Raw genomic sequence first — 27,898 nt, forward strand, 5'->3', positions numbered from 1 at the left:
TGACTTTGATCATCGGGACGGCTAAAAGCAGGCAGTGTGTTCGCCCAGCCTGGTATCAAAGGTCATATCTGCATATCCTTCATTTTCTAGACAGCTTTTAATTAAATCTCTATACTGCCCTTCCTCCCGTAAGAACATAAGGAAAGCCTGCTGGGTCAGGCCAAGGGCCCAGCACAATGGTCAACAATATGCCCCTCTGCAAAGCCCACAAGCAAGATCCAAGCAGAAGATTGCTCTCCCCTACTATGGCTTCCGGGACGCAGGTGGCGCTGTGGGTTAAACCACAGAGCCTAGGGCTTGCCGATCAGAAGGTTGGCGGTTCGAATCCCCGCGACGGGGTGAGTTTGGTCCCTGCTCCTGCCAACCTAGCAGTTTGAAAGCACATCAAAGTGCAAGTAGATAAATAGGTACCGCTCTGACGGGAAAGTAAGTGGTGTTTCTGTGTGCTGCTCTGGTTCTCCAGAAGCGGCTTAGTCATGCTGGCCACATGACCCGGAAGCTGTACACCGGCTCCCTCGGCCAATAAAGCGAGATGAGCCCTGCAACCCCAGAGTCGGCCACGACTAAACCTAATGGTCAGGGGTCCCTTTACCTTTACTATGGATTCCAACAACGGATATTCAAAAGCCTTACTGCCTCTTAGTGGTTAAGAGCAGCGTAGTGGTTAAGAGCAGTGGACTCATAATCTGGTGAACCGGGTTCGCTTCCCCGCTCCTCCACATGCAGCTGCTGGGTGACCTTGGCCCAGTCACACTTCTCTGAAGTCTCTCAGCCTCACTCACCTCACAGACTGTTTGTTGTAGGGGAGGAAGGGAAAGGAGATTGTTAGCCGCTTTGAGACTCCTTAGGGTAGTGATAGAGCGGGATATCAAATCCAAACTCCCCTTCTTCTTCTTAACAGCAGAGGCAGACCACGGACCTCTTGGCTAGTAGCCATCAATAACCCTCTCCTCCATGAATTTGTCTAATCCTCTTTAAAGCCATTAAGTTGGTGGTCACTGCTGCCTCCTGTGGGAGGGAGTTCCATAGTTTAACTATGTGCAGAGTGAAGAAGCACTGTCCTTTGTATAATAATAATAATTTTTTATTTGCCACCCATCTGATTGAGTTTCTCCAGCCACTCTCGGCAGCTCCCAGAAAAAAATTAGAAACACAATAAAGCATCAAACATTAAAAGCTTCCAATATTCAGCTTCTTTGGGCATCCATTATATAGGTATTACCCATGCTCACTAGAAAAGAAATGGAGAGACTTTTTGCAGCTTGGGGACCACATTCCCTTCAGTTGGGGCCACACTCCCATGATGTGCAGGGCCAAAAGTCAAAGCGAGCAGAGGAACAAGTGATTACCTTTGTACAGGTTTCTACTTACACACTCAGCTCTGGGTCCAACAAGAGACATTCTCAGAGTTCAGGAACACATTCCAGCCAAGCAAAAACACAGAGCTGGTGAGGGATGGGGCTTGAGGAGAGGGGGTTTAGCTAGGGGTGGGGACGGTCCAGAGAGCCAGAGGCAAAGGCCTAGGTAGGATTGCCAGGCCAGGAGCATCGCAGACCCAGAGATTTCAAAACCCAAACCCAAGACCCCACGATGGCATTAGGCGTTGTCTGTGCTCCCTGAGACCACTGAGCCCTGGAGATGGAGGTTAATTGGGAGAGCGGCAGAAGCAAAGAGCTAATTCCTAGGTGCTGAGGTCCCTTTGTTCCCCCAGTAAAATATTGCAGTGGGCTGGGGGCCCCAAAGATTATAGGCATTGCCATTCAAATGTTGTGTGCATGCCACATTTTGTAATGTGAGGAAGGGTCCTCCCCCTATATATTTTTTCAAGTTGGCACGCTGGGTGGAGGACAGACCCTACCCCCCATCCCCGAGAGTGTTTTGCAGTAATTTGCAGCCAGTTCTTGAGAAGCTGAAGCTTGCAAGCTGCATGCCCAGTCTCCTCAATAATAATCGTAATCATTCAGCATATTATTATTAAGGGATTCCCACCCACCTGGAGATTCAAGCACACACACATCCTGTCACATGGAGGGGACCAGGCAAGCCTAGAGGCTTCAGGTCATTCCTGGAGGTTCTGGCAGCCCCAGGGCTAGATGGCTGAATTTGGCCCCCAAGCCTGAGGCTCCGCACTTCCGCATGAGAGGGCTCTCTCAGCCTGGCCAAATAAAAAGATGATAAACAGATAAATAGCTGCATCCATTTACGGTGGAAGCTGTAATAAACTGGGACTGTCGCCAGGCAGCTCTTCAGGATCCTACGATATTTGCACAATGGTTTTAGACAATAGCTTGTATTATTCCTGGAAAGCCGACTCGGTTCACACACCTGGCTCTTGGCTCCTGGCCTGTTCGCTCCAACTGGCAGGTGGAAATTGGTGTTTGCGATATATATTTCCTTGCTAGGTGGCCCTTGAATCAGCTCCAGTTCTTTCTCTCGTGTTCTGCAGCGTGGCAGCGGCAAAATAAATCCCAGGCGCTTGGTTTCAAAACGCTGAATGCAGATGTGGCAGGGTTATCCGGAAAGCATATTACGCCATCGCATGGAAGCCAAAAAGCCCTGGAAAACACCCCACAAGACCTGTGATTCCATTCCAGAGAATGCTTGCTTTGGTATATATCCCCACTGCTAGAAAATGGACAGAAATTGCTACTGATGAATGCATTTTTTTCCTCAGGCCATATTCTGATCCTAAGGACATCTATGGTTCTTCTCTTGAGAGCCAGTGTGGTGTAGTGGTTAAGAGCGGTAGTCTCGTAATCTGGGGAACCGGGTTCGCGTCTCCGCTCCTCCACATGCAGCTGCTGGGTGACCTTGGGCCAGTCACACTTCTCTGAAGTCTCTCAGCCCCACTCACCTCACAGGGTGTTTGTTGTGGGGAAGGGAGGGAAAGGAGAATGTTAGCCGCTTTGAGACTCCTGAAGGGCAGTGAAAAGCGGGATATCAAATCCAAACTCTTCTTCTCTTCCCCATTTTATCCTCACAACCACCTCATTGGTTAAGCCAGGAGAGGCAGTGACTGGTCCAAAAGGTCACATCCAGTGAACCTCATGGCCAGGTGGTCTCCTGGGACCTACTCCAACACTCTAACCACTGCACCATGCTTGAAAGGTGATTGAGGGTGATGTGAGTGTGTTTTCCTTTCCATGAAACATTTCTGCAGCCTCCCCAGGTGCCGTAACTGAAATGCTTCATCGGAGAAGTTACTGTATGGCATCATCCTCTGAGCTTTCAATTGACAAATTAAACTATTTCCACATAAATCATCATAAAATAAAGGGACAAAAATTAACAACACCAGCAGCAATAACACCTCCCCCCCCCAAAAAAACACCTCAATCCCCCAGCCCAAGAGTCTGTTCAGCAGCCTCAGCTTTTGTAGATGGAGTCAGTCTGGGCTCCACCCTCCCAAACCAGATGGGAAAAGGCTTGCAGGCCAAAGAGTAGATCTTCCAGGACTCACAGCCAAGTGAATGGAACTACATGGGCCATTACTAATCTAATTGTCAGCTTCCCCTTGACATGAAGAGAGGATCAAGTTGTGTTGTGTTTTGTTTTTCATCTAATTTCCATCTAGGTCTTAATGATATTTTATTGAATGTAGCCAAGCGTTTATGCAGAGATGGGTGCTTACTTAGAATTAAGTGCCCATTGTTGTCCAATAGAACTTCTTCTGTTACAAGGAAGCATCCATTTTTGCAGTGGTTCTCGACCTGTGGGTCCCCAGTTGTTGGTGGACTACAACTCCCTTCATCCCTGAGCTCTGGCCTTGCTAGCTAGGGGTGACGGGAGTTGTAGTTCAACAACATCTGGGGACCCACATGTTGAGAAAGGCTGGTTTAGAGGGTGTTTGAGAACTTCATTCTCACCTGTATATCTCTCTGTGTGTGTCTCCCTCTTTCTCTCCAGCATGATGGAATATTCCTTGGATGGACACAACGTCAGCTTATCCGCCATCCGTACTGTCCGTGTACTCAGGCCTTTACGAGCCATTAACAGGGTGCCAAGTAAGTCCATTGCGCCATTTGCTTTGCTTTCCCCCCTGCTCTCCAATGAGATGAAGAAAATTAACATCAGGATCCAAGTCTTCTAACTGGGTCTCTCTTTTCCCTTGTTCCTTGACCACTTGGCTGAAGGCAAAACAAAAATTAAGAATGCAAGCAGAGCCCTGCTGGGTGAGGCCAGCGGCCCATAAGATCCAGTATTCCTGTTCTCACAGTGGTGACGCCCACATGCAGGAACTGAGCACAACAACAGTGCTCTCGCAACCTTGTGATTCCCATAAACTGGTCTATACAGGCAGGCTGCTTCCCAAAGTGGAGGCAAAACATAACTATTTGGGCTAGCAGCCCTCGATAGCCCTCTCTGCCATGAATTCCCCAAATCTTTTAAAGACTTCCAATTTTGGTGGACGTTGCTGCCTCCTGTGGCAGGGAGTTCCATAGCCCAACTACACTCAGTGTCTTTTGTCTGTCCTGAATCTTCAGGGGTTCATAGAATCATAGAGTTGGAAGGGATTTCAAGAATCACCTAGTCCCGTCCCCAGCAATGCAGGAATCAGCTTAATTGGATGTCCCCAAATCCCAGTGTTATGAGAGAGGGAGAGAAACCATCTCCCTGTTCATTTTCTGCACCCTGTGACTTATTTAAACACCTCTGTCACATCCTCCCCTTACAAGCAAGCAAAATGTACCTATGGGACCCTCATACCTACAGGACTGCCTCTCCCGGTGTGCCCCACGGGGGATCTTAAGGTCCATATATAGCAACACCCTAGAGGTCCCGGCCCCTAAGGAAGCCAGATTAGCCTCAACCAGAGCCAGGGCCTTCTCAACACTGGCTCCGGCCTGGTGGAACACTCTGTCTCATGAGACCAGGGCCCTGCAGGATCTAATTTCTTTCTGTGGGGCCTGTAAGACAGAGTTGTTCTGCCTGGCCTTTGACTTGGAATCAGTTTGATTCCCTCCCCCTTTTTCTTTTTTCCTTTCTCCTCCTGTGATGGAGGAATTCCTATTTGGGGACTTTTTTCTGGCCCATGTAGGACCAGTCTGGATAGTTACCCTTGGTGAAGACTTGACGCTTTCATCCCCCAAAAAAGTTTTTTATTTGAGTTTCCATTGAAATGAGGCTGTGTTTTAATGTTTTAATGTTGTATTTTAATCTTGTTTTTAAGTTGTATTTCAATCAATTTGTTTTTATATCGGGTGTTAGCCACCCTGAGCCCGGTCTTGGCTGGGGAGGGTGGGGTATAAATAAAATTAGTAGTAGTAGTAGTAGTAGTAGTAGTAGTAATTGCATCGAGTGGCCAGCCATTTTAATGTTACATTTGTACTGCTTTAAATGTTTTTCTATCGCTGTACACTGCCCTGATATTGTATCAGAGTGGCCTTTGATACCATCGACCATTACATCCTTCTGGACCATCTAGAGGGACTGGGAGCTGGGGGCACTATTATACAGTGGTACCACTCCTTCCTCCTGGGCCGTGTCCAGAAAGTGGGGGGGGGATGAGTGTTCAGACCCCTGGGCTCTCACTTGTGGGGTGCCTCAGGGTTCCCTCCTCTCCCCCATGCTTTTAACATCTACAAGAAACCACTGGGAGAGATCATCAGGGAGTTTGGGCTGAGGCCAGTGGACCATAAGATCCAGTATTCCTGTTCTCACAGTGGTGACGCCCACATGCAGGAACTGAGCACAACAGCAGTGCTCTCGCAGCAGTGCAACAGCAGCGGTGCAACAGCAGCGGTGCTCATCTGTATGCAGATGATACCCAGCTCTACCTCTCTTTCATATCAGAACCAGTGAAGGAGGTGAAGGTCCTGCATGAGTGTCTGGAGGCGGTTGGAGGATGGATGGCGGCTAACAGATTGAGGTTGAATCCTTATTGTGAGCCAGGTTGCACAGTGTTGTCTACCCCAGAGATTGAGGTTGAATCCTGACAAGACAGAAGTACTGCTCTTGAGGGACAGGGGGTAGGCGGGTATGGAGGACTCCCTGGTCCTGAATGGGGTAACTATCCCCCTGAAGAACCAGGTGCACAGCCTGGAAGTCATTTTGGACTCACAGCTGTCCATGGAGGTGCAGGTCAGTTCTGCGTCAAGGGTGGGTTAGGTTGAGACAAGAGTGGCAGACCTCAAAGTCACCCACTGGTCTTCATCACAGAATAGGGATTTGAACTGTGTCAAGCTAACTGCTTTGTGGTATAGTAGTGTTTCTTCCAACTTGGTGCTCTGCGGAAAATGCTGGAGTTCAAACCCGTCATCTTTGACCATTGACCACACTGGTTGGGGCTGATGGGAGTTGCAATCCAGTGCCACCTGGAGGGCAGCAGCTTGGGGAATGCTGCTATACTGTCTTAATCAATAGGGGTGAGACTTCTTAAATCTAGCAGCTAAAGAGTGGGTGATTTGTGCCAGCCTTCCCCAACCCAGTGCCCCCTCCCCAGGTGTCACTGGACTACAAGTCACGTCATTCTTGGTCATTGGACATTCTCACTGGGAGTTGTAGTCCAGCAATATTTGGAGGGCACCAGGCTGGCTAAAGCTGGTCTGTGCTAATAAGAAGGGGGAGTGAGTGCATGTAGGAAACTTTTGATGGTTTTTAGACCTCTCTGCAGACTAAATGTTGCATTATGAGGGGGCTGGACTAGATGACTCCCTTCCAGCTCTACAAGTCTATAATTCAATTCTAGTCTGCTTGCTGGCCCTGAATGGCACCTGGGTACTTCCTTTATTTATTTCCTCCTTTGGGGCTTTTCTTTGAAGATGAGTGATGGCTTTAGGAAGGGAGCGTTGTCATAAATATGCACCTCAGCTATTTGTCTCTGGGTTAACATTGGGGGAATTTTTTTAGCAACCTTAATATTTGTTTCTCGCTGTTATGTATTATTCTTCTGCAGGGGACAAGGCCGGGGGAGTGAGGGAGAGAGACAGCCCCCTGTTAAAACTAAAAATACTAAAAAGCAGCTTAAAAACATGAAGAGCTGCCTTAGAATAGTCCAGGCTATAGGTCAGTCCTACTCAGAGTAGATCCATTGAATATAATGGACATCACGTAGGGTTGCCATATTTTGAAAAACAAAAGAAGAGGACACATTTGCCGACTTCTACTTTTAACTATGGACTCTACCCGTGAAAAGGAGGACGTGTCCTGGGAAAAGAGGACATATGGCAACCCTATGAGGGCTTACCCAAGGCTTTGTGTGTCAATGCAAGCACCTTGAATTTGACTTGGAAGCACCAGCACAGGCCTCAGAGAACTGGTGTAAGTTGTGCCCACCAGGGTCTGCATTCTGCAGACATTGCAGCTTCTGAACAGTCTTCAAGGGCAGCCCCACATAGAGTGCATTACAGTAGCCATGCGCACAGCAGTGTGCACTCACCCACACCATTGGAGTTTGTATATCTGAAGTTTCAGCATTCCTGCGTTCCCAAGGCTATTGCCAGCTCAGCCTCTGTGTTTGCAGGGAAATGTTGACGCGGCGGTGGGGGCATCAACGGCAAAGGCGAACCAAACAGGGTCTGTCTGCTCTCGGAGATTTGAGTGGGCCTTAAGCCCCTTCCGTGATTCACTTCAGCTGCGCCTGTCTTCAATCCAATTTGGAAGATAAGCCCACCAGTTGAATTCATTTCCTGGTAGCGATGGCACGCTGCCGAGTGATCCTTTCCCGATATGCTAATATCTTCTCTGAGCTCTTTTATCGCTTTTTGGTGGAAACCTTCATCTGCCAAGAGCTTGTGTAATTGCAGAAAAATAATCAGGTGCCCGTAAGAAACGATTTTGCCTGCTTTTTCACTTTGTTTCAAAAAGGTATTAAATTGTCTGGGACTCCCAGTAGTAGCCGTCTACCTGTAAAGCCCTGACAGTGAAGAATACATAGGGACTGGAAGCTAATTCCAGTGTGCCCAGTTCTGCTGAAGGAAATACCGTATTTTTCGCTCTATAAGACGCACCAGACCACAAGACGCACCTAGTTTTTGGAGGAGGAAAACAAGAAAAAAAATATATTCTGAATCTCAGAAGCCAGAACAGCAAGAGGGATCACTACGCAGTGAAAGCAGCAATCCCATCTTGCTGTTCTTCTGGGATAGCTGCGCAGCCTGCATTCGCTCCATAAGAAGCACACACATTTCCCCTTACTTTTTAGGAGGGAAAAAGTGAGTCTTATAGAGCAAAAAATACGGTATTTTGAAGGGCCTCTTCCAGTCCAAAGCGAGGTAATTCAGCACCCTGGTCAGCTCCCAGAGGGCTACTCTAGCGAACCTGGGAAGATATTGTCCCAGCAATGGCTTGGGGTCACTTGAAGCTTTTAAAAAGTTGTCAGGGCTTCACTCTGCTGTGACTCCACCCCTTAGTAAAGCTATTTGCATATTGGAGGGGCCTATTCTGCAGCCGGGACGCAGGTGGCGCTGTGGGTTAAAGCCTCAGCGCCTAGGACTTGCCAATCGCATGGTCGGCGGTTTGAATGCCCGCGGTGAGGTGCGCTCCCGTCGTTCGGTCCCAGCGCCTGCCAACCTAGCAGTTCGAAAGCACCTCCGGGTGCAAGTAGATAAATAGGGACCGCTTACCAGCGGGAAGGTAAACGGCGTTCCATGTGCTGCGCTGGCTCGCCAGATGCAGCTTGTCACGCTGGCCACGTGACCCGGAAGTGTCTTCGGACAGCGCTGGCTCCCGCCCTATAGAGTGAGATGAGCACACAACCCTAGAGTCTGTCAAGACTGGCCCGTACGGGCAGGGGTACCTTTACCTTATTCTGCAGCCACAAAGAGCAGCATACAAAGGAACTTTTAAATTACAAGTGGGATTGCAGCACAAATACTTCTGAACACTTTTATGGATTCCATTTTAACTTTTTTTTCCACCAATAAATCTAATGTACAGTGGTACCTTGGTTCTCAAACTTAATCCGCTCTGGGAGTCTGTTCCAACACGAAAGCATTCCAAAACCAAGACACGCTTTCCCATAGAAAGTAATGCAAAAAGGATTAATTCGTTCCAGACTTTTAAAAACAACTCCTAAACCAGCAATTTAACATGAATTTTATTAACTAACGAAACCATTGATCCATAAAATGAAAGCAATAAACAATGTACTGCAGTCACACAATCAATCAATCAGTCGCTCAGGCATCCCCAAACTCGGCCCTCCAGATGTTATGGGACTACAATTCCCATCATCCCTGACCACTGGTCCTGTGTGCTAGGGATGATGGGAGTTGTGGTTCCAAAACATCTGGAGGGCCGAGTCTGGGGGTGCCTGCAGCAGCTGAACTGGGTTCCACAAAGTCACAAAAACAAAATGAAAAGAACCCCCAAAATAAATAGCAAAACCAGACAGAACTCGGTGTAGCCCTCAAAGCGGAGCACATTCTGCTTCCAAAAAAAGTTCGCAAACCAGAACACTTACTTCCGGGTTTGCAGTGTTTCGGTTCCAAGTTGTTTGAGTACCAAGGCGTTTGAGAACCAAGGTGCCACTGTATACTGCATAGAGGTTTTGATTTTTAAAATAATCAAGTGGGGTGTGTTACAGTTGGTTTCTAGCAAAGGCAGCCTTTTCACTGCAGTCTCATCATAGAGCATTTTAAATTCTGGTGCCAAAGGGCAGGGGGGGACACTGAGAATCCCAAACGGAGCTCGGTCAAGGATAAGTGCTTTGATCTGCCCACCTGGACCCCCCACTGGCTGCACCTGATTGTATTAGTTGGTGGAGGCTGACAGCAATAAATTGGCTGCAGAGAGTGACTGCTAAAAAAGAAAAATGTCCTTGCAGCAGAGGCATTGTCTCCACTCAGAATTGTTCTTGGAAACAGCTGGGTGAAGAATCCCTACAATTTCTGTGTTTGGCAGGGCGCTTAGTTTTTCTAAGGGTGGAGGAAGAGAAGTTTCCTCTAGCTTTACTCTTTTTTCCCACTCTTAGTTTCATTGACTGCTCAAAACCCACTTCAGAGAGATAGATAGATAGATGGTAGATAGATAGATGATAGATAGATATAGATAGATAGGTGATAGGTGATAGGTGATAGGTGATAGATAGATGATAGATAGATAGATAGATGATAGATAGATAGATAGATAGATAGATAGATAGATAGATAGATGATAGATAGATAGATAGATAGATAGATGATAGATGATAGATAGATAGATGATAGATAGAGATAGATAGATAGATAGATAGATAGATAGATAGATAGATAGATGATAGATAGATATAGATAGATGATAGATAGATAGATGATAGATAGATAGATAGATAGATAGATAGATAATGATGATAGATGATAGATAGATAGATGATAGATAGATAGATAGATAGATAGATAATGATGATAGATAGATAGATAGATGATAGATAGAGATAGATAGATAGATAGATAGATAGATAGATAGATAGATAGATAGATAGATAGATAGATATAGATAGATGATAGATAGATAGATAGATAGATAGATAGATAGATAGATAGATAGACAGATGATAGATAGATAGATAGATATAGATAGATGATAGATGATAGATAGATAGATAAATAGATAGATAGATGATAGATTATAGATGATAGATAGATGATAGATAGATAGATAGATGATAGATAGATAGATAGATAGATATAGATAGATAATGATGATAGATGTTAGATAGATATAGATAGATGATAGATGATAGATAGATAGATAGATAGATGATATAGATAGATAGATGATATAGATAGATAGATAGATAGATAGATAGATAGATAGATAGATGATAGATAGATAGATGATAGATAGATAGAGATAGATAGATAGATAGATAGATAGATAGATAGATAGATAGATGATGATAGATAGATAGATAGATAGATAGATGATAGATAGATAGAGATAGATAGATGATAGATGATAGATAGATAGAGATAGATAGATGATAGATGATAGATAGATAGATGATAGATAAATATAGATAGATATAAACCTGGCAAAATATAGTGCTTTTTTCAGCCTAATACCTCCTAATCATATTTTCCCCATGTGGAACATAAAAAGTTGCCTTATACAGAGTTGGGCCAACTATCTCAGTATTGTCAATACTGACCAGTAGCAGCTCTCCGGAATTTCAGAGAGGAGTCTCTCCCACCCCCACCTGGAAACGCCAGGGATTATACCTGGGTCCTTCTTTGTGCATCTCAGGTGTTCAGATTTAACTGTGCACCTTCTGCTTGCGAAGGAGGTGCTCTACACAGAGCAGATCTCAAGGCACCTGAAAATACCTTAAACTGAGGGTCAACCAAGAAGAGACTAGACTGATCCGCCATTGGGTTATTTCCTTTCTTTGAATCTCATGTGGGGAACCCTGGGCGGTGATTGCCCCAAATTCAGGTGGCTTTAGAAGGAATATTGGAAAAATGCATGGAGGACACGGCTAACAAAGGGTCCTAGCCATCGTGGGCGGGTTCTCCCTCCACTTTTCAAAGGCAGTAGTGCCTCTGAACACCAGTTGCTGGAGAAGGCAGGAGACGAGAGGGCTCTTGCAGTCATGTCCAGCCTACAGGTTTTCCACAGGCATCTAGATGGCCACTGTGAGAACAGGATGCTGGCCAAGATGAGCCACTGGCCTGATCCAGCACGGCTCATCTTGAGTTCTTATGCTCTTTAGTTTTCCTTTCTTCCTTTTGATGGGGTCTCACACTGAAGAAAAGAGGGGCTTTTTTTTAAGGAGTAATTGACAATGACAAAGGAGGCAAAGTGAGGATTGCTCAGCAGAAGAAAGAACAGGAGGCTTGTTGAGAGATTGCAGCCAAGCCAAAATGGCCCACTGTCTACAAATTGGGCCACTAATGGGCACGGGGGAGGAATTGAAGCCAGCAAAAAGCTCGGTAGGGCAGAGCTCTCAGGAGGACGCCACTTTGCAAAGAGAAGCCTTTTAGCAGGATGAAACATCCCTGCAAAGTCTTTATTGCCACCAGCAGATTCACCAGGCACATTGATTGGCACCAGAGGGTAAGAATGCTCCCACCCAAAGAAAAGTCATTTTCCATAAAGTGCTGCGGTCACCAAAACTTTTCTTCCCTCCTTTGGATAACCTTTATAAGGCTGCATCTGCACCAAACATTTACCGTATTTTTCGCTCTATAAGACACACCCGACCATAAGACGCACCTAGTTTTAGAGGGGGAGAACAAGAAAAAAAAATATTCTCTCCCTCTCTGCGCAGCGCCTCTCCAGCGAAGCGAAGTCAGGAGAGCAAGAGGGGTTGGTGCGCACCGACCCCTCTTGCTCTCCTGGCCTCAGGTTGCTTTTGCTGAAGCCATGGAGCCTGCATTCGCTCCATAAGATGCACACACATTTCCCCTTACTTTTTAGGAGGGGAAAAGTGCATCTTACAGAGCGAAAAATACGGTAGATGGATTCCTCCTTAGCAGCACCGGGTAACATGGTGCGATGACGGCACTCGCCTGACCTCCCAACAGCTGTTTACACAAGGGGAGAGTTGCTCTTGGGCTCAGGTCTCTGCTTGCAGGTTTTACCACGGGGCATCTGGGTGGCCAGTGCAAGAAAAAGATGCTGGACAAGATGGGAACACTCTGCTTATGTTTTTTTATGGCCAGGGGTGGTGGAGTGGCTGGGGAAGGGGGCTGAGGACCAGAGAGGGGACTACATTCATCCCTGAACCTCTCTGCTCTTGGCTTGGGAGGTATTGAGGTGTGAGCTACCCGATTAGCTAAGACCCCCTACAACAAAAACACGAAAGCAGGCTTAGAATTGCCGCTGTTCATTCGTTTGCTTTTTCACAACGGCTGCTCGCAGTCCCCTTTGACGCGGGGCTTAGTTCCACTGCTGAAAACAACAGCAGGTCATTCTGGTGCCAACAGCATCTCGGCAGCGATCGGGGATGCGGACGGCAAGGGTATAATGAATCCCAGATAGCATCAGCCATCCAGGTAATCCCTTCTGATCCCCCAATTCGCAGGCAAAGCCTTAACATTCACTCGCTGTCTCTCTCCCTCTCCTGGCCGGTTCTCATCTAAATTACTTTGCCACCCTGCTCTGCTTCTCCCAGGAGGGGCTTGCTTCCCTCCCACCATTGCCATGGGTTGAGTTGTACCCTTGCCAAAGGCGGCCAGTTGTATCGCCCAAAGGGTGGCAGGGGGAAAGATGTCAGCAAACGAATTTAGACCTAATCCAAGGGCAGCCAAGGTTGTGCCACCCGAAAGTTGTATTTGGACTACAGTTCCTATCATCTGTCATGGACTGGTTGGACGCAGAGGAATAGTGGGAGAAACCAGCTGGGGAGACACCTAAAGGAAGAAGGCACAGAGCCCAGGGAGTGGTGGTGGGACAATGATGAGTGGTCAGAAGGAGAAGACAGGGAGGAGGAGGCATCGGAAGCTGAAGAAGGCAACAGGGCTTCGTGAGCTGGGAGAGTCTGTGGCAGACAGCAGTCCAGAATTAGAGGCAGAAGCAGAAGCAGGCTGGTGGGAGGAAGGAGGCCAAGAGGCCGAGATGGGACAGGCTGCTGAAGAAGTGCAGGTGTTTCCTGGTCCTGCTGCAACGAACTTCCCTCACTAATGCAGACGTGTGTGTTTTAAATGTGCTTTAAAATGTGGGTCACAGGAGCTGTGCATCTGAACCAAGCGGATCCTGGACGGATCTGCCAAATATTTTTATCAACCACTGCCTGCCTGCTTCGTGCCCCCCCCTTCATCTCCCTTTTTCCTTCTCTCCCCTTCTCCCTAGGTATGCGCATACTCGTCACCCTGCTGTTAGATACTTTGCCTATGTTAGGCAACGTCCTTCTGTTGTGCTTCTTTGTCTTTTTCATCTTTGGGATCGTCGGGGTGCAGCTGTGGGCCGGGCTGCTGAGGAACAGATGTTTCCTAGACACCAATTTTCAAATGTAAGTACTCGGAAGTCAATCGGCCATCTCCTCACATCTGCCCATGTGCTCTTGCGCGTTTAATTAGAGTTGGAAGGGATGCCCCCCTGCAATGCAGGCATTGCAGCTAAAGCATCCCTGACAGATGGCCATCCAACCTGTGTTTAAAAACCTCCAGCCAAGGAGAGTCCGCCACCTTCCGAGGGAGACCGTTCCACCATCAAACAGCGCTTACCCTTGAAAAATTCTTCCTAACAGAATCTTATTTCTTGTCCCTATGTATACTGCCACCTGAGGCAGTCCACTCACCTTGCCTCATGGGTGGACCGGCCCTGACAATTAGAGTGCTTAGAGTGTCAGACTAGGATTTGGGAAACCAGGCTTCACATCCTTCACTTGGCCATGAAGCTCACAGGGTGTGACTGTGGTCCTCTCAGTTTCAACTATCTAAGAGGCTTCTTGTGGGAATGAAATGGGGAGAACCGTCTACACTACGGGACTAACCCGTAACACTAACCCTCGTACCTACGGGACCGCCTCTCCTGGTATGTCCCACAGAGGACCTTACAGTCTTCAAACAAAAACATCTTGGAGGTCCCGGGCCACAGGGAGGTTAGGCTGACCTCAACCAGAGCCAGGGCTTTTTCGGCTGTGGCCCCGATCTGGTGGAACGCTCTGTGACAAGAGACTAGGGCCCTGCGGGACTTGACATCTTTCCACAGGGCCTGCGAGACGGAGCTGTTCCAACAGGCCTTTGGCCAGGGCACAGCCTGACTCCCTTCTTTGGCAATCCTCACAGAACTCTAGCCCAATGGTGGCCATTAATTTGATTCTGAATTAATTTTAGAATGAATTGATTTTAGAATGCTGTGTTACTTTTATTGTTGTTAGCCGCTCTGAGCCCGGCTTTGGCTGGGGAGGGCAGGATATAAATAAATTATTATTATTATTATTATTATTATTATTATTATTATTACACCACCTTGAGTTCCATGGAGGACAGGTGGGATATCAATGCAATAAGTTAGTTAGATAAATAAATAGAATTGGTTGGCTGTGGCTGCAGCAGGCTCTAGGGCCATATTAACACCATACCTTTGAAGCACTATGATACCATTTTAATCATTCATGGCTTGCTCCAAATAATTCTGGGAGCTGGAGTTCCTTGGGGCTGCTAAGAGCCCCCTTATTTCCCTCACAAAGCTACAATTCCCAGCGTAGTTTAACAATCAAGCCCTTTTCCCAGGGAACTCTGGGAACTGTAGCTTCCTAAGAGGAATAGCAGATCTCCTAACAACTCTCAGCACCCTCAACGGATTGCAGCTCCCATAATTCTTTGGGGGAGGCCATGACTGTTTAAAGCGCCATTGTAGTGCTTTAAATATATGGTGTGGATGATGCTTATCTTTCTGCCTGTGATTGGCTCTTAATCCACCTCTCATTGGTCTCTCTGACTTCGGCTCTACCAATGGGCACCAGTCATCGCTGGCCAATTGTCAGCTTCCGGTTGCCAGCTGCCCAGTGTCAAATGTCAGGTGTTGTCGCCGGAATCTGCTACACAACTCACTAGACCCCCTCTCTCTGCTTTCTTCTCCCTGATCAGCTTCAATCTTCCCCCATTAAAACACCTCCAGCATATACATTTGCGTGTGTAGGTCCCCAGGCCACCCCTCAAATAACTTCACACATAACACGTAATTTAGTTTTGGTTTTTGGGCACTATTTTGGCCACAACTTTATTAAAATACAAAATCAGTGAGTGGTTGTTTAGACATTGGTTATGACTATCTGTCCCCCCGCCTGGGACAGAACTGGCATCCCGAGGTCCGATCGGTAGCCAGTAGAAGAGAAAGTCAAACTGGGGGGTCACCTGAGCTAAGCGTCGGACCCACGCCGCTCTCCCCAGCAGCTCCCCGAAAGCTTGCCTGCCCGGTCCTATAACAAGGATTCCCATAACAGGGATTGGGCGGCCCTGGTCCCATAACAGGGATAGGACGAAATCATGGCAAGCCCCAGGATTCCTTTAACGGAATTCCCTTCATCGCAATAGGAGGGGCAGGCACCGCCTGTTCAGCCCCCTCCACCACCAGCATATTATAACCAATGCCTAACCCCAACCTTACAAGTTGTGACAAATTGCAGAGTAGTAGGCAAAAACCAAATGGCACAGCCAATCACCAAATGGCAAAATTCCTACTAGGCCCCTGCGCCAAGGCAGACGACCCCATGACAGGCAAAGCAAGGTCAACCGGAAAAGAGGGCAGGTGGGCGGGTGATCCGATGCACTCTGCAAAGAGAAAGAGAAACCAGAGTGCACCAATATTTAAAGACTATGGTCCCACCCACTCAATTTGCAACATACAATTTGCCCCAGCAACCCGGTTATCCAATCACAGATGCCAGGCAATAACTATTAACCAGCCTGGCAACAAGAGGCCTGGCCCGGTGGCCCACACCGCAACACGTGTTCTCATTTATTGGAGAACACGCTTTGTCTCCATCACTCACACTTCGTGTTGGTGCACTCGTTTCTGCCACAACCCGTAAAAAAAAATTCCAAATTGCCACGCTCTTTGAAGAAATGTTTGGAAAGAGAGGAGAGTTTGGGTATCTAGCGAATGCCATGGGACAGTCCTAAATGGTATTGCTTTGGTTGACAATTAAAACTCCAAATCTTCAGAGCTTAGTGGTGGTGTTGGCAGACTGCGGTGCTCTCCCCACACAGTTAAGTTTATTTTTATTACTGAGACGCTGCCCGGCAGTATGAAAATGTAAACAGAGAGTTCCAGGCGGCTTTGTGTGTTTAAGCGAAAGGTGTTTGGAGGGCTGCCTAATTTCCTCCTCCTGACTTGGATTGCATCTGATGTTTTGGCTTCTGAGAAAGGCTGCCCAACACTGAAGAGAAGGGCTTTTTTTGGCCTGCAGGCCTCATTCCATGCTAGGGGGTCGTTGGGGAAGCAACTGGAAATAAAGCCACCAATGTCATAATGCCATTGCAGTGGTACCTTGGTTCTCAAACTTAATCCGTTCTGGAAGTCCGTTCCAAAACCAAGGCGCGCTTTTCCATAGAAAGTAATGCAAAACCGATTAATCCGTTCCAGACTTTTAAAAACAACCCCTAAAACATTTTAAAGTGAAATTTACTATCTAACGAGACCATTGATCCATAAAATGAAAGCAATAATCAATGTACTGTACAGTGGTACCTCAGGTTACATACGCTTCAGGTTACATACGCTTCAGGTTACAGACTCCGCTAACCCAGAAATAGTGCTTCAGGGTAAGAACTTTGCTTCAGGATGAGAACAGAAATCCCTGTAGCTTTGCTTCTCGCAATGAGGGAACCACCAGAAGGCCCTCGGAGCTGGATCTCAGTGTCCAGGTAGAACGATGGGGGTGGAGACGTTCCTTCAGGTGAGACTTGCTGGCTAGATCTGAGCATGACATTTTCCATCCCTAAAATGACCACTGTGGAAAAATGCTGCTCAGAGGCACCAAGTTCCATGCAACATTGTTGTGTGTATGTGATGTCACACGTGCAACACACATGTGTGATGTCATGTGCATTGGGAGTTGGCCATGAGGCCTGGGGAGGCCTTCTTCTAGACTGGAGGGGCTCAGTCCTGTCCCCGCATACTTGGGGTGGAGGGAAAGGTGAACTGTCCTCAGCCTCATAGAGTTGGCATATGTGATGCTGCCCTTGTTAGAGGTCAATGCGCAGGGTGCTGGAATGAACCAGGCTCTTTAATGGGCAAACCGAGACTCTCTCCAGTGCCTCATAAGATGCTGTCTGGCAGCAGCTGGAAAACAGGCAGGTGGTGCCCAAATGACTGCCAGTGGGTCTTTAGAAATGCCTCAGTCACTTCCAGCAAATGTCATTTGGGACTTGAAAGATGAGAAAAGTGAGCTGGTCTTCAAGAAACAAATTGGCACAAGATGTTGAGCAGCAGGGAGATAGACTGTCAATGTAAGAACATAGGAAGAGCCCGCTGGATCAGGCCCGTGGTCCATTTAGTCCAGCATCCTGTGTTCACACTGGCCAATCAGATGCCTGTGGGTCTCCACCCCCATTGTTCTATCTGGACACTGACATCTGAAGGCAGCCCTGTTTCGGGAAGCTTTTAATGTTTGATGCATTACTGTATTTTAATATTTTGTTGGAAGCAGCCCAGAGTGGCTGGAGAGACCCGGCCAGGTGGGCAGGGTATAAATAAATTATTATTATTATTATTATTATTATTATTATTATTATTATTATTATTACAGTGGTTCCTTCGCAAGACGAAAATAATTCGTTCTGCGAGTTTTTTCATCTTGTGAATTTTTTGTCTTGCGAAGCAACTCAAAAAACAAAAAACTCTTTCGTCTTGCGAGTTTTTCGTCTTGCGAGGCATTCGTCTTGTGAGGTACCACTGTATTATTATTACGGTCTTCTGTCAGTCATGCAGGTGGGGTCAGAATCAGGAAGCGAGGGTCATCCTAGGCCTCAAAATGTTGTCAGACCAACTTTGTTTTCTTTCTCTTTGTTTACTCTGATTGCATTGCAGGTTTTTGGCATGACAACAATTCCCTAATGTACGTTTTGGCCCAGAGACACTGGAACAGTATAAGAGGAAAAACCAAACATGTAGGAGTGAGTTGCCCTCTTCTTAGCCAGTACAGAATATCTTGCCAAAGGCAATTTAGGCTGGAAAGAATATTTGCTGCCCCTTGCTAGGCAGTAGCAGCAGATCAATTCAGAACTGTCCCCTCACTACATAAAATACAACAGTCCCAACTCAATTCTAAAAATAATAATTTCAGAGGGAAATTATCATGAGCTGAACGCAGCAGAGTTTTGACTTGGTATAAGGGAGTTTCCTGTGTCTTCCTTCCCATTCAAGGACGTACAACTTGACTTTCCTGAATCCGTACTATCGGCCAGAGGAAAGCGAGGAGAATCCGTTCATCTGCTCGTCCCACCGGGATAACGGAATGCAGAAATGTTCCAGCATCCCGAACCGGAAGGAGTACAAGGTGGAATGTACTTTGAGCATGGACTCTTACAACCAAAATTCGTACACCCTGGACTTCAGCAGCAGAAACGCCTGCATCAATTGGAACCAGTATTACAACATTTGCAGGACGGGGGAGCTCAACCCGCACAATGGAGCTATTAATTTTGATAATATTGGCTATGCTTGGATAGCTATTTTTCAGGTAAGCCTCTTTTATCCTCCATTCTTTCATGGGGTACCCAAGTGTGTTTGGGATGCATGTTTTTGCCCAAGTAAGATGAGTAAATGAAGCAATCTCAAATATTACATCAGCAGCCAGCCAATTCTGATGCTCTGCTTTTGCAAAATGGTCAAAGGCCTGGAAACGATGCCTTATGAGGAATGGCTAAGGGAGCTGGGCATGTTTAGCCTGGAGAAGAGGAGGTTAAGGGGTGATATGATAGCCATGTTCAAATATATAAAAGGATGTCACATAGAGGAGGCAGAAAGGTTGTTTTCTGCTGCTCCAGAGAAGCGGACACGGAGCAATGGATCCAAACTACAAGAAAGAAGATTCCACCTAAACATTAGGAAGAACTTCCTGACAGTAAGAGCTGTTCGACAGTGGAATTTGCTGCCAAGGAGTGTGGTGGAGTCTCCTTCTTTGGAGGTCTTTAAGCAGAGGCTTGACAACCATATGTCAGGAGTGCTCTGATGGTGTTTCCTGCTTGGCAGGGGGTTGGACTCGATGGCCCTTGTGGTCTCTTCCAACTCTATGATTCTATGATTCTATGCACTGGTGGTTATGAAGCTTCCTGCCTCTGAGCGACTTTCTGTTGTTTCATGTTGACATTTTGTGGGAAGATCCAATCGGGGTGGGCTAGCTCTCTTTTTGTGGAAGGTTTCCATTGTTACTCGTTGTAGCCCCGTCTGATTCCCATTGCCCAGCAAGCAAGGGCTAGAGCAGGGGTCAGCAAACTAAGGTCTGCGGGCCAGATGCGTCCCGCTGGGCTCGTTAATCCACCCCGTGAACCTTGCGGATCCTGCCGCCCGCTCAGACAGTCCCTGCGCTAAACTGGCATGGAGGCCTCACCATGCGGGGACTGACTTCTGTGGCACAGCTTCTGATTGGCTGCAGAAGCTGTGGCTGCTGAAGACAAGGCGACGTCAGTGCCTGCAGCGGCTGCGGCGTGAATGGAAGTGGTGGAGTCATTTCGGGGAGGGGTCTTTTGGGGGGTTGCTTTTGGGAGAGGGTGGGTCCAGCCCCCCACAAGGTCTGAGGGACAATGGACCGGCCCCCTCCTGAAAAAGTTTGCTGACTCCTGGGCTAGAGGTTAGCAAGGAACACTTGCCTGAGAGCAGAATTCACATACAAAGCATAAGTCCCAACTCCCTGGGGCCCGAGCACTCACACAAGTCCCCATAAAGGGGCAGGGCACCCACAAATTTCAGTGCCAGGACCATGCACACTGCATGGCACCCACGGCCCTGGGGCCAAGTTGGCACTCCTGATACAGACAAGTCCAGAGGTCAAGGAATCCAAATGATCTCAGAGCCAAGGGTTGAGATGGAGAGCAGATAGCAGCAAGGTCAGGCCAGGAACCACAGGCCTTGTTTCCAGCATCTGACTGCTGCTGAAAGCTGTTGATGAAGCCCAGAGCTAGCTGGTTCTGATCAGTGCCTTCTGCTCCGTGACCTTGAAGGTTGATCAGGTGAAGGTGGAGTCACTCTGCCCTCTCCCCCTTCAGGTTGCATGTTTAGCAGGTGAACCTGTCTCCTAGCCCATGACATTGCTGGTCTTCCCATAAGCCTTTGGCTTGTTTACATGTATTGGAAAGTGATTGGGAAACCATCCGTCTGCACCAGCCGCAAGATGCGGACATCCTTTTCAGTGGCTTTGAAAGAGAGTGAAACAAATTCATGGAGGAGGATGAGTTTATCCATGGTCGTGGGTCTCTGCATGCCAGAGGCATTTGCAGAACTGTCATGGTTGCTGGAGACAATGGCTGTGTTCTACCCTCCATGGTTCGAGACAGTATGACTCTGAAGACCAGTTGGTGGGAACTGCAATTGGGCAGAGTGCTATGGCCTAATGCCCTGCTTGCAGGTTTCTTATAGGGGCATCTGGCTGGCTGCTGCGAGATCAGCATGCCGGGCGAGTTGGGCCATTGACTTGAGTGAGCAAGGCTCTTGCGTTTTTACGACAGAGCCATCTACTTCTGGTCCGTGTCAAAGCCACATATTTCCATCCCCGAGTTTCCTCTGCTGCTCTGTTTTCATATCAATCTGCTCTTTCCATCAGAGAAAAAGATGTGCCAAAATTGAATTTAATGGCAGCTCAATGCACACAGTTCTAAAAAAAAAATTTCATCCTAAAATATTATTTTTTTAGCACATTTTGGTGCTTTTTGAGCTGAGATCTGTATTGTAGGCTTTTGAGACGTGTGGAACCTGAAGGATAATTGCGTTCTGATCTGCGTATGTGTTTGGTAGACACAAATTGGGACTGTTTGCTTAAAAACACAGAGCAAGCAAAACCCATCTCCATCCCTGCCAGCTGCCAGGCCATTAAATGGTGTCCATTCCCTTAGCCATGGAGTATAATCGAGGCTTTATAGAGAGCACATTTTCTGCTGGCCGTGACTGGAGAAATGAGTGCCGGCTTGCATCTGATGATCTCTTTATGCACGCCTTTCTCCCCAATGCCACATATCCGCAGATGTGATGGTGTGGAGGAGTTTACCTGTGTGCATAGAAACAGCCCTGCGTAATTTCGACGTGGGATGCTATTTAGGTGCAAAGTTATTTGGAGTTAGCTGAAATGTTGAAGACACAGTTGCATCAACTAGGAAGGGGGAAAGGGAGAGGGTTGACTGTAAAACCTGTGGGAAGAGGGTGGGGAATCTCATGTCTGGAGGATAAATGTGACCCTCCAGAGGTCTCTATCCAGCGCTCGGGACTCTCCTCCAAGCCACACCCCACACCCCTTTCCAGACCACACCCACCTTCCCCAGCTCACACCCCTCGCTAGTCCTGGTCTGCATCCTCCTCATGGTTTTGCCCAGCAGAAATTGCCCTTGAACTCACCTGAATGGAGAATGTAGCAGTCACATCCATTGCCTCCACCCAACCCTTCTCTTACTTGCGGCACTGCCGTTGACTTGCATGTGGTCCCTGGTGAGCTTCCATTGAGGTCATGTGGCCCTTTGACCTAAAAAAAAAGGGTTACCCACTATCATGAACCAGATACAGAGGTAGATCCAGGGCTGGAATTTAGGTTTGATGAGGCCCTAAGCTACTGAACGCAGGTGGCGCTGTGGGTTAAACCACAGAGGCTAGGACTTTCCGATCAGAAGGTCGGCGGTTCAAATCCCTGCGACTGGGTGAGCTCCCGTTGCTCGGTCCCCACTCCTGCCAACCTAGCAGTTCGAGAGCACACCAAAGTGCAAATAGATAAATAGGTACCATTCTGGCGGGAAGGTAAATGGCGTTTCCGTGTGCTGCTCTGGTTCGCCCAAAGCGGCTTAGTCATGCTGGCCACATGACCCAGAAGCTGTACGCCAGCTCCCTCGGCCAATAAAGTGAGATGAGCGCCAGAACCCCAGAGTCGGCCACGACTGGACCTAATGGTCAGGGGTCCCTTTACCTTTACCTTTTAAGCTACTGAAGGTAATGGGGCCCTTTATATGTCCAACTGTCCTTTGTCAACAACAAATTGTCACTTTTTTGTGTTGAAAATATGCTATATAGTAATTTATGGACCTAATAAGTATCTAAAGCCATTTTATTTGTTTTTTATCTTATATTTTGGAAATGTACATCCAGGTGTTTTTTCCTTTAATTTTTTGGTGGCCTCCAAGAGAGTGTAGCCCTAAGCTATAGCTTGTTTAGCTTATATGTAAATCCAGCACTGGGTAGGTCAGCAATAAAGCACCTGGCATCAGTGAAGTTAACTCTTTATTCAAAGGAATGTGATCGACAACTTGGTTGAAGCTGTGCAGGTCTGAGTCTGGTCAGCGCTTAGATGTGAAATGATGAGAACATCAGTGCTGGTTGCGCAGGGAGTAAACCTCAAGAGACCGACCACTGGGAAAGCCAGTTTGAGATTCCCCCATTCTTGCAAGCACTTGCAAAAACAAAAACGCAATGTGTGAATTGGTCTTGAAGAGAGTTTGTTCTACCCCATTGTGTGTGTGAAGATTCTGGGGGAATTGTGTTGTGGGTAGCATCCTCAGCGCCAATCTTTATTTGCCTGCCTCGTTCTGTTTCCAAGAGCCTAATCGTTGCTCTTGTCATCCTACGAATTACACATGTTTCAGCGCTCCTCGCTTATTGTGTAATGGGCTAACTCTTGCATCTATTTATTAGGCAGGCGCATTCCGTGGCAAATTATGGGAAGTAATTATCTTATTATGGGTAAGAAAGAGAGGAGATGGGGACCTAAATTAAATGTGAGTTATTAAGGTCCCTCGGTTGCACATGATGTTCAGAGAAAGCAACGGAAGCTGTAATTAAGGGGGAGGGATGAAGCCGCTGCTCTTGCCCTGCTCTGGATGAATTGCCCACCTCTCTAAATTCCTAATTTGATTGGCGTTACTAGCAGAGTAAGGAGAAGCAAAGGCCACGCTTTCAATGAGAAATAACAAGATCATGAAAACAGGAAGGTCGATAAAGAGACATTCACCGGTTATCGGTGTGCTACTGGGCCAAGGTCAAGGGGTTACTCTCGGTATACAAAGCCCTTAATGGTTTGGGACCAGTTGATCTGCGAGATTACTTGGCCCCAAATAGACCACTCAACTGCTTCATTCTGTTACATAATACCCAATCTGCATTTGTAAGGGATTGTTTATTTAGTGTGGCAGCACCTGGACTCTGGAACTCCCTTCCATTGTCCTCTTTTTGGCACCTGCTAAAAACATTTTTGCTTAGACAAGCCTACCCAGGTGTGTAGTTTATTGCTGGCTTTAATCTTCTGAATGTTTTGATTGTTTTTACTAATAATTTTTATTGTTTTGTTCTTTTTGTAAGCTATTTTGAGGTGCTTTACAATCAAGCAGTCTATAAATGTTATGAAATGATAGATGATGGTGATAGATAGATAGATAGATAGATAGATAGATAGATAGATAGATGATGATAGATGATAGATAGATAGATAGATAGATAGATAGATAGATAGATAGATGATAGATAGATAGATAGATAGATAGATGATAGATAGATAGATGATAGATAGATAGATAGATAGATAGATAGATAGATAGATAGATAGATAGAGATAGATAGATAGATAGATAGATAGATGATAGATAGATAGATAGATAGATAGATAGATAGATAGATAGATAGATGATAGATAGATAGATAGATAGATAGATAGATGATAGATGATAGATGATAGATAGATAACCCTCCTCCTCTTGGGGGAAAAAGATACATATTGGAAAAGTAAAAACTCCTCTACCCTTTCCCAAAAATGAGGTGGTAGAATTCTCAAGTGTACTCATTTCAGGGGGTGGGTCCTATTTTTGAAAAGTCCCCTACTTGAAAAGCTCCCTGCCTTTAGTAATCTAGCCCATCAAGGAGCTGGTTCTAATGCCGCCCTCTCCCCATATGTGCTAGATTACTAAATGCAGGGATAGGGGTGGCACGGAAATTTGATTTGGCTTGCACCAAAAGTAGAACTTACAGGATTGGCACCTTCCCCCCAAAAATATGGCAAGCTGAAACACAGCCATCCCTCGAAATTTGCATTTTTTCAAATTTTGCAGTGCAGTTCTCCCACGAAGTGATCTGTATTTAAAAAAACACATATACTAAGGCAGAGCTTTCCAGACGTTTCATGGTAACACACTTTTTAGACATGCATATTTTTGCGACACAGCATATCAGTTTTACTAGCAAGCTGGAGGTTAAACTAACCCCTTTCCAGCCCCGGGAGGAGAGCAGGGAGCATTTGTGCGACACAACTACACGTTGCAGCCAACACACTAATGTATCACAACACACAGTTTGAAAAGCTCTGTACTAGGGTGATGTGGTTATATATATGTTAGTGTATGTTAGTGAAAATAACATACAAAAGCACTTTGTACTAAGGGAAATTGCTTTGCTAAAATGTGTATGCTAGGATTGAATTCACATTAGGACTAATAATAATAATAATAATAATAATAATAATAATAATAATTCTGTGAAGTGCCCTGAGACCTCCAGATATAGGGCGGTATATAAATTATTATTATTATTATTATTATTATTATTCACACTGCTGTGGAAATGTGGAGCATCAAGAATGGAATAATGAGTAACTGAAACTGACAGATTTGCCCATCACTCTACAGTGATGTGTTGTTGTCTTTTAGGGGGAAAAGGTGGACATAAAATAATAAGGCCCATTCCCATAAGTAAAACAAAAAAATCCAGCCAGCAGCAAGAGCTGTTCCATTCCATGTTGTGCTAAATTTCTGTTTGCAATGTGATTAGAGGGGGGGGGGGAGTGAAGAAAGAATGGAGCCTTTAAAAAAACAAAAAGTGGCTTTCCCACGCTTGGTACAGTCCTCTGCTGCTTCCAGACTCTACCACTTTGCTTGGTCATAGGCTAACCTGCCTAGAGATTGGCTTCAGCTATGAATACAAGGGCTTTAGACATCTCGGCGCTGTCAAAAGTGCTGTGTGCCTCGCCGCCACCCTCTCTACTCTCCTAAGTGCGATTTGCTTGTCGAACACCCCGCCGTCAGTAAAAATTTATCCCGACGACACTCCACGCGGGACACGATGCAAGGAAATGCGCTCTCTCCGGATGAGCACTGACGCATGCAAGCCGTCCTGTTCTGCAGCCTGCGACCATCAATCCTTGTTGCCATCTCTAAACATCCACAAAGGGCCGGTTCACACTTTGCACGGCTGGTTCACCGCTTGGCTGCAGCTGAATGCAGGCTGAGCGTCATTGCATGGCGGTGTCAAGCAGCCACTCAAAGCCCTGGCAGGACTCAACACTGCACTGTGCTGGGTGGCTGGGCCTGACTGCATTTCAACTCCCCATGATGCCCCAGACAGTGACGGACTGAATCCCAGAGGTAAATTAAAATGGGAGCTCAGGCCCAGCTGCTGGCTGCTCCTTACGGTGAGGACCCCAGGGTGGAAGCAGGTCATAGGAGGAGACCAACCAGGGAACATTCTGCTGAGACCACGAGACTCTTAATCACAGGGTCATGGGTTTGAGTCTGTCAGGAGTGCATGCAGGAGCCAGGCCCTGTGACCAGTAGGGCTTCGCAGGACTGGGGCCTTCCTAGGTTTGTTCTGGAGAGGCAAGGCACAGCTGCACAGGTGAGGCCGCTTGGTAACTCACTGTAAAAGTAAAGGTAAAGGAACCCCTGACCATTAGGTCCAATCGCAGATGACTCTGGGTTGCGGCACTCATCTCGCTTTATTGGCTGAAGGAGCCAGGGTACAGCTTCTGGGTCATGTGGCCAGCATGACTAAGCCACTTCTGGCGAACCAGAGCAGCGCACGGAAACGCCGTTTACCTTCCCGCTGGAGCAGTACCTATTTATCTACTTGCGCTTTTATGTGCTTTTGAACTGCTAGGTTGGCAGGAGCAGGGACCGAGCAACAGGAGCTCACTCTGTCACGGGGATTCGAACCACCAACCTTCTGACCAGCAAGCCCAAGAGGCTCAGTGGTTTAAACCACTGCACCACCCGCATCCCCATGATCCTTATGGTCCCTTCCAATTCCACAAATTCTATGATATGCCTGCATCATTCCAAAGGGACTTTCATAGGAAGACTACTTATACCGAGCCACACCACCAGTCCCTTTATCCCAGTTTTGTTCATCTAGCCCAGTTGTTGTCATGGACCGGTTTACGGGCGAAGTCCTGGTGGAGGACGTTGGGACTGGGGAAAAGATGGCGGGGTGGGAGCAGGAACGAGAGTCCAGAAGCCAGGAGTCAAGAAGCCAAGGGTCTGATGATCAGGAAGCAAGAAGCCAAACGCAGCAAGGCAGGAAAAGTGTTGCTATAGCAAAGAGCTGAAGGGAAATGCTGACCTTATATCCCTTCCCAACTCTTGCCATCAGGTGCTGTGAGTTACCAATTGGCCTCACCTGTGCGGCTGCGCCTTGCCTCTTCAGAACAAACTTAGGAAAGCCCCAGTCCTGCGAAGCCCTACCGGTCACAGGGCCTGGCTCCTGCATGCACTCCTGACTGTTGTTGGCATCCTTCATTACAGAGACAATGGAGTATGCTTCCGAGGGTGAAGTCAAACCTCTGTATTAGTAGCACCAAAGTGACCTCCCCAGTGTGCAAGTATGGGGGTCCTGGGATGTCCAGACAACAATCACCACCTCTTGGCCTGCCTGATGGGGTCCAAAGGAAAGCAGATCAAGACGTTTGACAGCAGCTTGGCTGCAGGAGTTGCTGGAAGGAGGCTGACAAGGTGCCATCCAACTGCCTTAGGGACTCCCCTCAGGATTTGCGTAGCTTACTCCTCAGCCTTTACTTCTCCTGAAGATATCCTGCAAAGCAGCCGGGGTTTAGGATCGGAGTTTTCCTTCTCCTAGATGGGCTGCCTTCCCTGGTGGATGAGCCCCATCTGCCCCTCACTGCCCTCTACAGCACATGCAGAAACTAAATTTTTGATCATTGGACCCACTATTGATCTCGTCCGCTCAATCTGCCAGAGCCTGTCTGTCAGGAGTGCGTGCAGGAGCCAGGCCCTGTGACCAGTAGGGCTTCGCAGGACTGGGGCCTTCCTAAGTTTGTTCTGGAGAGGCAAGGCACAGCCGCACAGGTGAGGCCGATTGGTAACTCACTGCACCTGGTGGCAAGAGCCAGGAAGGGATATAAGGTCCGCATTTCCCTTCAGTTCTTTACCACAACAACTCATTTCCTGCCTTGCTGCATTTGGCGTCTTGCTTCTTGACTCCTTGCTTCTCGACCCTCGGACCCTTGACTTCGTGACTCCCTGCTTCCTGACCCTCGGACCCCTGGCTTCTGGACTCTCGTTCCTGCTCCCACCCCACCATCTTGCCCCCGGTCCCGACATCCTCAGCTGGGACTTTG

The 27,898-nt window shown here is 47.3% G+C and overlaps 1 protein-coding gene across 1 annotated transcript in view; it reads left to right on the forward strand.

The window, feature by feature from the left end:
* The window catches only part of CACNA1H (calcium voltage-gated channel subunit alpha1 H), a 386,136-nt gene that overhangs the window by 208,154 nt on the left and 150,084 nt on the right, over window positions 1–27,898 (forward strand). Inside the window, exons 5-7 of the mRNA XM_083413279.1 lie at window positions 3,907–4,004; window positions 13,714–13,873; window positions 18,736–19,051. Coding sequence (XP_083269405.1) covers window positions 3,907–4,004; window positions 13,714–13,873; window positions 18,736–19,051 — 574 coding nt within the window. The remainder of the gene's footprint in view (window positions 1–3,906; window positions 4,005–13,713; window positions 13,874–18,735; window positions 19,052–27,898) is intronic.

Source organism: Podarcis tiliguerta (genome assembly GCF_965153285.1).
Source record: "Podarcis tiliguerta genome assembly, chromosome: 14".
Classification (NCBI taxonomy): Eukaryota; Metazoa; Chordata; class Lepidosauria; order Squamata; family Lacertidae; genus Podarcis; species Podarcis tiliguerta.